The sequence below is a fragment of the Glycine soja genome, chromosome 20 (assembly GCF_004193775.1).
Source record: "Glycine soja cultivar W05 chromosome 20, ASM419377v2, whole genome shotgun sequence".
Taxonomy (NCBI): Eukaryota; Viridiplantae; Streptophyta; class Magnoliopsida; order Fabales; family Fabaceae; genus Glycine; species Glycine soja.
The window spans coordinates 48,106,153-48,119,140 of NC_041021.1; the positions used below are offsets into that span (position 1 = coordinate 48,106,153).

Below are 12,988 nucleotides of genomic sequence, written 5' to 3' on the forward strand. Positions count from 1 at the left end.
TTATTATAAATTTTTTGACACTAATATTGTATTTGATTTTCATCAATAAAAAAAATATTGTTTAAAAAATATTACCAATAAACCATAGTGACCAGAGACCTTATAAGGTAATTAAATTATCAAATGTAGCAACAAAAAAAAAAGAAAGAAAGACTTCCATTGTTAAGGAGGAATTGAAATAAAAAAGAATTAGTCAACAAACTTCCTTTTAGGGATTTAATCAACAAACTGTGTTTAATTCTCCACTATAAACATAACATATCGGAAACTAATACTACTACTAATGTGCATGTCTAACAAGTCAAAGAAAAACAGAACTCACTCCTAGTCCACTGTAGCACACATCTTGGCAATGACACGATGTAACAATTTTAACTATGGTCGTGTCGTGGTTTGCCTGTGTTTCGTAACTTCTGGGTGGATTGCAAGCATCACGAGACACAACATTACATGATTTTTTTTTTATCTCACAATCTTCTGTTAGTTGATTAATTATGAGATTAATACTTGATTCTGAAGACACATTTAAAGTTTATCCTATCTCTTAACATTTTATTCTGTGGAAATCAAATTAGTGTTTTTTCCTACAAACTCAACCTATGCCAACTGATGTATATTTATTGGGTGCAACATTAACATAATTAAATAAGTGAAGTTAGATACACAATAGTACATTCATTCATACATTTATGCTTAAACGACAGCAAGAGAGAGTTTCTCACGCAGCCTCCTCAAACATTAGCAGAGGGAGTCAGACACAAACGTAGCACAAAGGAAAAAAAAAAAAGAGAGGGTCTCACTCGCGCTCCTAAGGTGAAACAATCCACAACTTCTAGGGTTTTCTTTTCCAATTTCCACAGTTGTTCCTTCGATCACACTTTTCTCATTTCTCTCTTTCTGTTCCGAGTAATGTTACCACTCGGAGTAGGGCTGTTTCATCTTTTCATTTTCATTTCATTGCTTAGTATACAACGTTGAATTGGGTTCCACATTTTTCTCGTTGTAGGAAACACTTGTTTCTGTTCTCCGAGTTGGGTATCCGTATTTCTCTGTGTATGCTTTACTTGTATTTTAATTATTTTCGAGATCTGCTCTTTTTTAGTTTTCACTCATCGTTAATTGTTATTCTTCACTTTTTCTTTTGCTTAGTTCATAAGCTTATTATAGCGTTGTATGTAACCGAACTTGAACAGTATGCATGCAACCAGGGATGGATCCAGAAACCTTATAAAGGGGCCCTGAATTTTTTTTTCTTCCTTTATAATTGTTTTATGTCTAACTTTTAATAAATAATAGTTTTTTTAAAAAAATTACTATTTTTTGCACATAAAATTAAAACTAATTTTTATATTAAATGATAATAACATTAATTTCATAATAGCAACAAACACATAATTAGTTTTACACTAGTTATCACTTTAATCATTGCAATAAAACAACTAACACCATTAATTTTACACAATTTTCTACTAATTAACATTAATCATCATTATAATAACAACATACAAAATTAATTTTATATAATTTTATACTAATTAACTTTAAAATATATATCTATATACATGAAAAGTTCCAAGGGAGGGGGGCTCGAGCAGGGATCCATCCCTGTATGAAACTGCGGTGTCTAAGAAGCAATTGAAAACTTTTCAAATTGGATTTTGTATTTGGTTTTATATACTGTTAATTTGATTTGGTGCTGACTATATCCAGATGTTGCTGCATGATGCCTCAATTATTGTGTCCTTCATCTCTCTGTCTTCGTCTTTGTGTTAGGTTTGAATGTTGCTGTTGTGTGTTTCAATGTTGGTGATGCATTTGTTGTTCAATGATTTTGAATGCTTGTGAAAATTGTTGTGGCCTTGTGTGGTTTCCTAAACTTTTTTTTTTTTTTGGCTGGCTTGCAGTTATTGAATTTCACATAACAAACAGGCTGCAGAGGTAGGGATTCTGTTAGCTGCCACTGCCAGATTACTTGCTTCTGAGTTTTATGACTCTGTTGGGTTTTCATTATGAGTGGTGCACCTAAGAGATCTCATGAAGAGTCTGTTCATTCATCTTCAAAGCACTCAAATGAAGATTCGGGTACTTATTCCAAGTTGGTTTCATTGCCAGTCTCAAATGAGTACCATATGCCTTATGATATAAGTCAGGACTCCCGGGTGGCAAAAGTGCCTCGAACTGAATTTCGTGATGCAGATAGAAGATCCCCTCTTAATCCAGTGTATCGGATGTCGTCACCTTTGAATGATTCTCGTGCAGATAATCCTATTGGTCCTGAGAATAGGATAGAATCAAGGGATTCGAAGGACAGTAGAGATCCCCGGTTTGAGAATCGTGATACAAAGACAGAGAAGGAGTTGTATGGTGAAGCAAGAAGGGATCCTCCAAATGCTAAAAGTGAAAAGGATATGCGCGTAGAAGGTAGAGGAGATGACAACAAGGATGTTTGGCATGATCGGGATAGTCATAATGATCCGAAAGGTGACACCAAGACAGAGAAAGATGGTTATAATGTGGCTAGCAGCCACTTGAATTGGAAAGATTCAAAAGAGTACCATAGAGGAAAAAGATATTCTGATGCTCCTGGTGGAAGTTTGGACACATGGCATATGTTACGTGGAAATACACAAGGCTCGGTTGAGGTTGGGAAGGAGAGTTCCGCAGCAGGAGAGAGAGATTATGTTGAAGCTCATGAAGCTGTTAGTGAGAACAAAGTTGATCCTAAAGGTGATGATAGATCCAAAGAGAAAGATAGAAAGAGGAAAGATGTGAAGCATAGGGAATGGGGAGATAGGGAAAAAGAAAGAAGTGATCGTAGAAACAGTCCACAAGTTAGCAATAGTACCGGTGACTGCAAAGAATCTACCAAGGAAGATAGAGATGTAGAAAGGTTGGAGAGGGAGAAAAAAGATCTTCCAGAAGAGAAAGAAAATATAAAAGAGAGGGAAAAGGATCAGATGAAGAGGGAATCATGGAATGGAATGGAGAAAGAGGTCTCAATTAACGAGAAGGAACCTGTTGATGCATCAGCTAAACTTCCTGAACAAGAACCTGTGTTACCAGAGCAGAAGAAACAAAAAGAAGTTGATAGCTGGAAAAATGTAGATAGAGAAGCTAGAGAGAAGAGAAAAGAAAGGGATGCTGATTTAGAAGGAGATAGGTCTGATAAGCATAGCAAATGTCTTGACAAGGAATCAAACGATGGGTGTGCTGATGGAGAAGGGATGATGGAGAAGGAGAGGGAGGTCTATAATTATAGCAGTCAGCACCGTAAGAGGATACAACGATCTAGAGGGAGCCCTCAGGTGCCTAACCGGGAGCCTCGTTTCAGATCCCGTGCCCAAGATAATGATGGGTACTTTCCTCCTCTACCTTTCTTGGTTTTCTGATCGTTTGCAAATTTGATGATCCAGCAAGTATCTTTTCATTATCTTTTGCATATCTCTTCATTTTAAAAGTTGAAGCTTCATAATTCTATTTGTTAGAGGTTATTAGAGACTCTAATAGAGGTTTCTTTGTCTCGATTGATTGAATCTTACTCTATGGTATTTTTAGTTAAGGTCCATCATTTTTATTAATTATATCTGGCTATATATTTTGCAGGTCTCAAGGTATGCTGTCATTTTATTTCACTGGCTTGATTGAATGTAAGACTACTGAATTTGTACCTTCATGAAATAATGCAGGTTTTAGCAGAGATTGTTATTACTGACCCGTTGCTTTATACGATATGTTTTATTCTTTTCTTTCATATTTATGCATCTCATTTACACTTCCTTCTTAATGTGTTGTTTGTTGTGATTTTGTTATCATTTGCTAATCTATTGTTGGTACTTGGTACTACTTGTCGATGGAAGAGAGAAAATTAAAGCTTGATGTTTCTGCTACCCTTTCCTTTGCTTGTCCACTATATATAATTTCTGGTCTTTCAGGTAAAGTAGAAGTTTCTTCTGTTGTTTATAAAGTTGGCGAAAGCATGCAAGAACTGATAAAGTTGTGGAAGGAATATGAATCATCTCAATCTCAAATGGAAAAAAATGGTGAAAGCTCTAATAATGGTCCCACTCTGGAAATTCGTATACCATCTGAGCATATCACAGCTACAAACCGCCAAGTAAGTTTATTTTTGTTTGTTATTATTATAAAATTGAAGAATCTGTGTGACTTCATTTTTTTTGGAAGGGGGGAGGGGAATAGAGACTGTGTTTGTGGCTTTCTTTTCTTATTTACATTGACTATTTGTCTTCCTGTTTATTCGATGCTAATTAAATTTTACGTCTTTTGTTGCTTTTTTTGTTTTCTCAAGTTTTTTTTGGCATTTTCTGATGTTTTGTATACTTGTACTTGCACATTACACCACGAAAGGAAGTGTAGTGTATTTTTGTTAATGGTCAAAGTCAAGTCAAAAAGGTGTGAGGATTGTGATCCACAGTTGCAGATAATCATGCTCTTTAAATTTTTTTATTTTATTATTCTTTTTTTCTTGGCTTATTTCCCCTATTTTTTTCCGTAATGGCCATATCCCCTTTGCTTTATCTTGTGCTTGTTGATGTGGTAAATATAATGTCGATATATATTGTTAAAGAAACAATACAAATAAGTGCTTTGCCATTGAGATGGTCAAGATGTTGACCTGAAACCAATTGCTGTTCACTATGGTATTGGGCATCATTATTATATTGTATATCTTTAAACTGATTGCTTTTTGCAAAGTGATTCCTTTTATTTGAAAAGTGCTGTGAGAGCCATCTCCCCTTTTAAATGAAATGATGTATGTTTTGCTGTTTGTAAATTAAATTATAGGTGTGGTAATTCTCTGGTCTTTTTAGACTTAAAAACTTAATCGTAGCTGTGATAAATCCCCTCATCTACATAGCTATTTGGGCCATTATTTTGGTGTTTTGAAGCCTTGGTTTAATTTAGTTCTGAAATTGGGTTTGAGTCCTCTAAGTACCCTAAGGTTGAAACATTATTAATTGTGCTTTTTCACAAATTTAGTTGTCAATTTTGTTAAATAACATTGATTCTAATTCTTTCATGATCTGATCTAGCCTCTATTAACCTTCAGAGTTGAAAAATTTTAAAATGTTGTTTGTCTATTCATCCAGGATGCTCTGAGACATCAATATCCATATTCTGCCAATTATCTGGTACCTCTTGATTTATTCAAATCTTCTGCTTCTTCCATAGTTCCACCTGTATGTGAGACTGCGTGATTTTTTTTTGGGTCAAGTGATGCCCTATCATATAGAAGTCCTTAAAAGATTAAGAGTCAATAGCCTTGCTTGCTAGAGTGTTTTAACAACCAAACAACTACAAGTCTAAACTTTTCTATTGATTTTGAATTGTTTTCAATATGTAAGCCTTCTTATACTTCTGTCCTACAGCATGTTTTTTACATTGAGCAGTTGAAAGGTTGGTGGTGATTAGGATTAGGATACCTGATTTTTCAACTGCACTACTTTATTCATAGCCTTGAGATAAAAATTAAGCTTCCTTGTTGGAGAAAGAAATTATTAAGAAGGCATTGATTTTACCTGATTTTTCAATGTTCAGGAAAAAAATGTTTGATTTTCTCTGTTTCTTTAGAAAATCAAGAAGGCATTGATTATCTTTTCTTCAACTTGATCCTTGGCTCTAGATACGAGGGCAAGCCTTGGCACAATGGTAAGGGTGTGGGTTCAAATCCTGACACCAATCGCTCTGTTTGTGGGGATAAGGCTACATACATCTACCCTCCCTAAAACCCACTAGGTTGGAGCCTCATTCATTGGGTCAACCTTTTATTCTTGTCTCTTGATATATCCACTATGTGGAAGGAGAGGGAGCATCAATGGAGTGAGGGTAATTTAGTCAAATGTAGCATTGGGGTATTTGAGAGATTTTTAATCCTCATGCAAAAACCTTAAATGACAGACATTTTGAAATATAGACCATATTTAATTTACCATTTTGATAAAATAAAAAATGTACATGACTAATTTGTATTTTAGACATGGAAGAAAAGTCATGTCTGGAGCATTAGACTAAAGAATGTGGGTAGTGGGTAGCATTTTGTTTGATGTTAATGTTTTGATGAAATGAAAGTTTTTCTTTTCATCTTTGCCTTGTTCTCTTAATAATTTCAAATTCTAAAACAGAATAATATTTATGATTTTCCTATTGATGTTGCTATCCATGTCTTGAGAGTTACGTTATTATATTCAGGTCAGAGGTGGCCAGCTTTGGGGGACCGATGTGTACACATACGATTCAGATCTTGTTGCTGGTATATGTCTTTACAAAAAGATGCATTTGCCTTTTCTTATAAATGACAGGTCATATATTTGGCGATAGTATGGATAATTGCAATTTTGTTGCACCTGCACAGTTCTCATGCATACAGGTTACTGTCGCCCAACAGCGTCTCCACCCCATGCAGCCATACAAGAATTGCGTGCAACCGTTCGTGTACTACCTCCTCAAGATTGTATGTCCTTACAGCCTTTAATTTTATCTCAAAACCATTGTGTTCTGTCAAAAATATGTTTTCAGAAAAGCTATTTAGATCTCGGTTGCTTCTTGACAAGTTTTGCTTACATAATGAGTATTTAAAATCTCCCAGTTAACTTTAGTTTACCATTAAACTATTCTATAAGGTTTATGATTGAGTTGTTCTTTTCAAATAATTAAATATTGGTCTAGAACAATCAAGATGAAATGTCTCCTACATCCCCTCAAATTTTGCTCAGATGCACTGTTGAGAACTGTTTAATCTCCAATTTAAATCTGGAATTTTTCTGGGATTTTATTGGGGCAGGACTTGACTCTTATTAACTGAAATCTACTCCATGTACCATTACCAAATGAAGATATGGCTACTTTTATCACTGTCATGCCTACTGCACCAAACACCCTCTTGAAACTTATTTACTTACAATTGAATAATTATTTTATTGGAATTTTATATATTCATTTATCTTCTTATATCAAGTAATTTATAGCCAATTGTTAATTTTGTTGGTTTCCTTTCTGCTTTTGTGGTTACAGATGTATTCTGTTGAAGCTTCATTTGGATAATCTAATGATGGTAATTATGTATGTAATATCAGGCTATATTTCTACACTGAGAAACAATGTCCGTTCCCGTGCTTGGGGTGCAGCAATTGGTTGTAGTTATAGAGTGGAGCGGTGTTGCATTGTGAAGGTAGTATCAGAACCCCTGCAAAGTCTCCTATTGTCCTTTTGCAATTTTCAGCCCATGAAATTATCTGATTCATTGCAGCTTCATATGTTTTAAATGTGATATAATCTACTTCTTTATTTTCCATAACAAAGATAAGATCCTTTTATTCATTTTGATATCTTCTGTTTTTAGAGAAGTTACTTTACATAACAAAGATTATATCCTTTTATTCATTTTTTATATTTTCTGTTATAGAGAAGTTGCTGAGTTTTGCTTGAATGCTTTAGTTCCGGACCTCTGTTTTCATAACATGTTAAACTTCCTAATGAGGATATTATCTTTGGGGCGGAAGTGCTTGGGCATAAAATGGGTCTGTACATCTACCATTAACACCTACATCTGTGCCAAACATTTACATGGACATATGTATAAATTTATTATTGGTTGAACCTGGCACCTATCAACATTAAAAACTTAATATTTAACTTCTCATTTTGTTGATCTTCAGAAAGGAGGTGGAACTATTGATCTTGAACCTTGCCTTACACATACATCAACTATTGAGCCCACCCTTGCTCCAGTGACTGTTGAGCGAACTATGACTACCAGGGCTGCAGCTTCGGTTTGTCCAGCATCTTATAATAAACAAAACTTTGACTGCAAATTTTAATGATAGTAATAGCTTTAGATTATGATCCATACCTCTACTTTATTTACGTTGGTTAATTTTACTTAAATTTTTGTTTGCTTAACATTTTACTTATGCTGTTCCATATATGGAACTTGCTGGTTCCTACATTTTTGCTTTCCAATAATTCAAGCATGTATTTTATTGATTTCTTTTTCTTTGTTCCCCTTTTTTTTTAGTTAAGGTTTTTGATTAATTACTGTTTGTTATTGGGCTATTCTATACTTTAATTGATTAAATTTTTTTTTCTGGCTTAAGAATTGTGCATTGCTATGCTTTCTAAAATTGATATATTGTTTTTTCCTCCAAGAAGCTGGGGGGAACGGGGAACTGGGGGAGACACAAACTGCCTTTTGTTTTTGCACTAGATCTGTTTTCTGTTGCACCTTTCTGGAGTTATATATATATATATATATATATATATATATATATATATATATATATATATATATATATATATATTATGTTATTAATATCTATAATTATTCATTAAAAAAAAACTATTGTATTCGAGAATTTTATTTTTCACACATGCTGAACTCTGGGATTTGTGTTGCTATATCTATAAATTACCATGCTGTGTTATTTTCAGAATGCATTGCGGCAACAAAGATTTGTTCGAGAAGTCACAATACAGTACAATCTCTGCAATGAGCCTTGGTATGCAAGTTTTTTTTTTCCGGGAAAAGTGACTAAATCTAATATTGTAATATGTGTTTGTGCAAAAATAATAGAAACTAATTTGTTATTTTGGTAATATTTGAAAATATCTCAGCTTTTGGTAATGTAATGTGGATTATGTTGCAGTATTTCTTTCCCTAAATTAGATACCTGGCATGCAACACATATTTTTCAGCTTACTGTGATTAGTTTATAAACCTATCATCTATACTCATGATTATAATACTTTTTATTTGTCAGGATAAAGTATAGTATAAGCACTGTTGCTGACAAGGGTTTAAAAAAGCCACTTTACACATCTGCACGTTTGAAGAAGGGGGAAGTTTTGTATTTGGAGACACATTTGTCCAGGTACTTTTTATATGGAAGTTCTTGTTCTAAATCAACGATCTGTATTTCAACTGTCACTGAATTAATTGTTAAATGTCACATGTAAGTGCAACAGGAATGTGCTTATAAATGCTACTATATATTGAATAAAATTTCATTGTTATCAGTGTTATTTTCATGTATTTTTTAATCAGTCTGCCTTTTAATTTGTGGAATTTGAAGAATCCATGTTGATGATCTTGAAAAGTATTAGTCTGTTCCATGATCTTCTTGAAAGTCTGAGGTCTTGTTGAAGTTGTAAAGAAACTTCTTACTGCTGTTCTTTTAATAATGTGTCATTTCTTTGTAGATATGAACTTTGTTTTACTGGAGAGAAGATGCTCAAGGTTACACCAGCAGCCCCGTTGCATGACCCTGCCACAGAAAAGTCTCAAAATCACCACCCACATTCTGCAAATGGTGAAAAAAATGATTGTGAGAATGTCATGATTGACGCATTCCGGTGGTCTCGTTGTAAGAAGCCTCTGCCACAGAAACTGATGCGTACAATTGGCATCCCTTTGCCTCTTGAACATATAGAGGTATTTTTAAATCACTTCTCATTTATTTTCAACTTGCATGTTAAATAATGTCTCTTGAATTTTCTCCCCGATTTATTATTGCAATGTTTACTCAAATTACGTGCAGAATGCATATTTAAACTTTTCAATTGTATCAATAATTTACAATCTGCACTTGTTGTCCAGGTACTGGAGGAAAATTTGGACTGGGAAGATGTGCAATGGTCGCAAGCTGGTGTTTGGATTGCTGGAAAGGAATATACCCTGGCACGGGTGCATTTCTTGTCAATGAATTAATTTATTGTTATTTTGGGGGATGGAGTAGTTAGTTAATATAACTCTTGGTTTTTTTTAGGCAAGATGGGGGAATAATATACGTATTTGGAAAGATATTGTCTCATGTAACAACAGATAGTTTATGGGGCATGGATATTGGTCTCTAATAAACAATAAACAATTATTTACATTGTGTAATTTTTCTCTCAATTCATGACTGCTGATTGCAATTGTTGCTCTTGCTGTGTCTAAGTTCAAGGGTTTTATGACACCACAGAAATCGGGTGCATACATTAATAATTGGAGGAAGGTATCATGGTCGTAGCCCAGTGGAATCTGTCGAATGACAATGTTAGCTACATAATCCAATAAGTTTATAAACTAGTAGAATGACAGATTGAATTGCTAGCTGAGCCTCTTTTGTTTGAATGGTATGTCTTTATGGATGGATAGAGAAAAGCCACACGAGGCTCAAATTTGAACAACGAAAATCACGACAGAAACCGAACAAAAGCCCCACTAGGCCATTGTGCTTCCTGAGTCCTGAGACAACCAGTTGCTTTTGGAAGGCATTGCATGGCACCATTGCAAGGTAGTGCTGATACAAAAAAGACATCAACGACAATACTAATCAATCATCATCTAGTTCAATATAAATTTAACCTAACCATCTTTTCTAATTACATAGATTTAAATGTAGCCTGATGCAGAACCTTCCCAAGATAGGTTGAGTTTGGTTCTGCATCTAAAAGGTCTGCGTTACTGTAAAATTCACGTCAAACTTCATAATAGAAACACTGGTAGTAACGCGCATCCACTGTTGTCTAACGTCCATCTAAACCAATGGATACATCCACTGTTGTGTAACGTCCATCTAAACCCATGGATAAGTGCATGTTTATTTGCAGTTGGAAATGCTGCGACATGCATTCCAATGCAAATTCCAACGAATAAAAACAAAATGAATGCAAAAGCAAGTATCCTAATCCGTGGGTAAAATTACTTTCGCTTCAAATATAATTTTGCAATTGATTCCCAAACATGCTCTAAATGATACATAAACTTCAGCTCAAATGTGTAATTTGCCAACATAAGCTGGAGTGAGTTCCATATGATGAAATTGCAGGTCAATGCCATCCATCCTGATATATCTATAAAGATAAACTTAAGAACACGAATGTTGCGAAAATTGTATGTCATTCTGATATATCTGCTTTATAGTTTTGGAAATCATTTCAAAATTTCCCATCATGCATAAAACAGCAATCCCAGCAATAAATTTGAAACTATGGGAATGGGGATTTAGCATTCAAAATTTCAAATCTATATACATCCCCTCTTCAACCTACTTGACTGTACAATATAATCCAAGCATTTCCACAAGCAAACTCAACCAGAGGAAACACTCAACTTGCACTGCAACCATGGCAACCTCTTCTCACCCTTGAGAGAGATGAAAATCTCACAGGCACACGAGTTGTTCTCAAACAAATCCAAAGCAAGAAAGTAGAGCCGCTCATCAACACCTTGTAACTCATCCAACACCTTAATGCACTTGCTTATGGAGAACCTATCCTCGTTCTTCAAAATGGCAGTGGCCCTCATCTTTGAAGCAGCAGCAATCTCCAGCATGGCATCCACGATGGCATCGCCGTTAGCCTTGCGGCTTTGCTTCCGGCCACGGGAACCAGACGGCACAACAACAGGGTGACGCTTATGTCCATCCAACATATGCACATCTTCACCAGAGCCAGAAGTACCATCCTCATCCACATAAGCCATTGCCACTGTAAATGATACAATGATAGCATCATTCAACATTACAACCATGCCAATTGCACCGAATTCTCAATGTACAATACAATTCACCAACAATGGGGGCAATCATCACACGGAAAATTCAGAACCGTAGAAAACAAGGAACCCTAAAACTAAATCTCACTTTGCGTGCAAAATTAAACAGACCCAGAATGAAAAGACAGCATTTTCAAGGTTCAGTTAGGCTTGCAATGCGATTGAGGGAAAGGAACGAAAAATCGTACCTCTGTCGGAAGATGATGTCAATTCCGCTAGTTAGGGTAACGAAGCGTTGGGGGAATCGCGATCTTCTTCCAGACTTGGTTACTGAAAACTCATTAATCGAAGTTCGTTTGATGCGCGAAATCACTGCAACTTTGAAAACCCTAACATGAAGAGGATGGAGGATGAAGACAGTAACAGGAGTATCTTGAACGCATAGTTGGACAATGGTATATGGCTATATGCCATGTTCCTTTCTTTATCATTAAACCAAGTTATACCACATTTATGTTTTCTTCCCTCTCATTTAGAGTAATGTTTTATTTATGAAAAGGTTAATTAAACTTTTATTTATTTATTCATTTCTTTTTTTATTAACAACAATTTCTGTGCGAATATAATATTTATAAATAAAAATAATTTAAATCTAAAAAAATAATTAAATAAACTTAGAGAATTTATTTTTCCTTTTTTGAAAATAATTATTTTTATAATTTTAAAAATGAACAAATTTAATTAACAAAATGATAGATTTATAAAATTTAAATATGTTTTATTTTAATTATCAAATAAGATTTTAAAATTCTAAAAAGTGAAATTTAATTTTTAATTTCAGTAAATGAAAATAATAAATAAAATTAAAATATAATATTTTAATAATGCAAATTTACTCCCGGTCAACAAATAGTGTGTATGCATTTTGTAATGGACTTGTGATAATACGCAAGGGATATAAGATCATCATTGTTTGTTGTGTAATTAAGAATATTTTAAGATTGATAATAACAAAGGATGAAATTGATGTATAAGAAAATCTTGAAAAAACATTAAAAATATATACACGGAAAGATATGTGAGGATTATACCATACACTAAGAAAATATATAGTTAAGAAATTGAAAAAAAAAAATAAGGATGTAGGTAATATAATAACACTAGAAAAAAAAACTATACCAAACACCTATTTTATGATCCATCAAACAACCGAAGTTACATCGGATCCAATATGAAGTGGATCAGTTCAAAAATGTCAATTGTGCAATAATTGCATAGGTAGTTTATGGTGTGAAATGAAAATTACAAAAGTTAAAAAGAAATTGGGAATGAGAACAAGAGAGAATAACATCAATGAAGACAATTGAAATATCAAGTAGGTTGCAGAATTGAGGATACTTGAGAATCAAAGATTATGGATAGTTATGCCTGATTAAATAAAAAGTGAAATTTAATTTTTTTTTGTATTTTTTTTAATTTATATCATTTTATTAT

At 34.0% G+C, this 12,988-nt stretch overlaps 2 protein-coding genes across 4 annotated transcripts; one reads left to right on the forward strand and one right to left on the reverse strand.

The window, feature by feature from the left end:
• The first annotated feature begins 642 nt into the window (after window positions 1-642).
• LOC114402497 lies at window positions 643-9,937 on the forward strand. Of its 3 annotated transcripts, none has more exons than XM_028365092.1 (13): window positions 643-813; window positions 1,905-3,355; window positions 3,604-3,611; window positions 3,933-4,114; window positions 5,109-5,150; window positions 6,208-6,268; window positions 6,371-6,469; window positions 7,092-7,186; window positions 7,674-7,787; window positions 8,446-8,513; window positions 8,775-8,885; window positions 9,214-9,445; window positions 9,611-9,937. In XM_028365092.1, the coding sequence occupies exons 2-13, from the start codon at window positions 2,010-2,012 to the stop codon at window positions 9,719-9,721; spliced, it is 2,469 nt and encodes an 822-aa protein (XP_028220893.1). In that variant the 5' UTR covers window positions 643-813; window positions 1,905-2,009; the 3' UTR covers window positions 9,722-9,937. The 3 variants fall into 3 exon arrangements, with proteins under 3 accessions (XP_028220893.1, XP_028220896.1, XP_028220894.1); XM_028365093.1 differs by lacking the exon at window positions 643-813 and adding an exon at window positions 1,592-1,773; XM_028365095.1 differs by lacking the exon at window positions 5,109-5,150 and having other exon boundaries at window positions 644-813.
• Window positions 9,938-10,732: 795 nt separating this feature from the next.
• Window positions 10,733-11,982, reverse strand: LOC114402498. Its single transcript, XM_028365096.1, has 2 exons — window positions 11,743-11,982; window positions 10,733-11,487 (listed from the first exon to the last, which is right to left on the reverse strand). The coding sequence occupies exon 2, from the start codon at window positions 11,480-11,482 to the stop codon at window positions 11,090-11,092; it is 393 nt and encodes a 130-aa protein (XP_028220897.1). The 5' UTR covers window positions 11,483-11,487; window positions 11,743-11,982; the 3' UTR covers window positions 10,733-11,089.
• Between the last annotated feature and the right edge of the window lie 1,006 nt (window positions 11,983-12,988).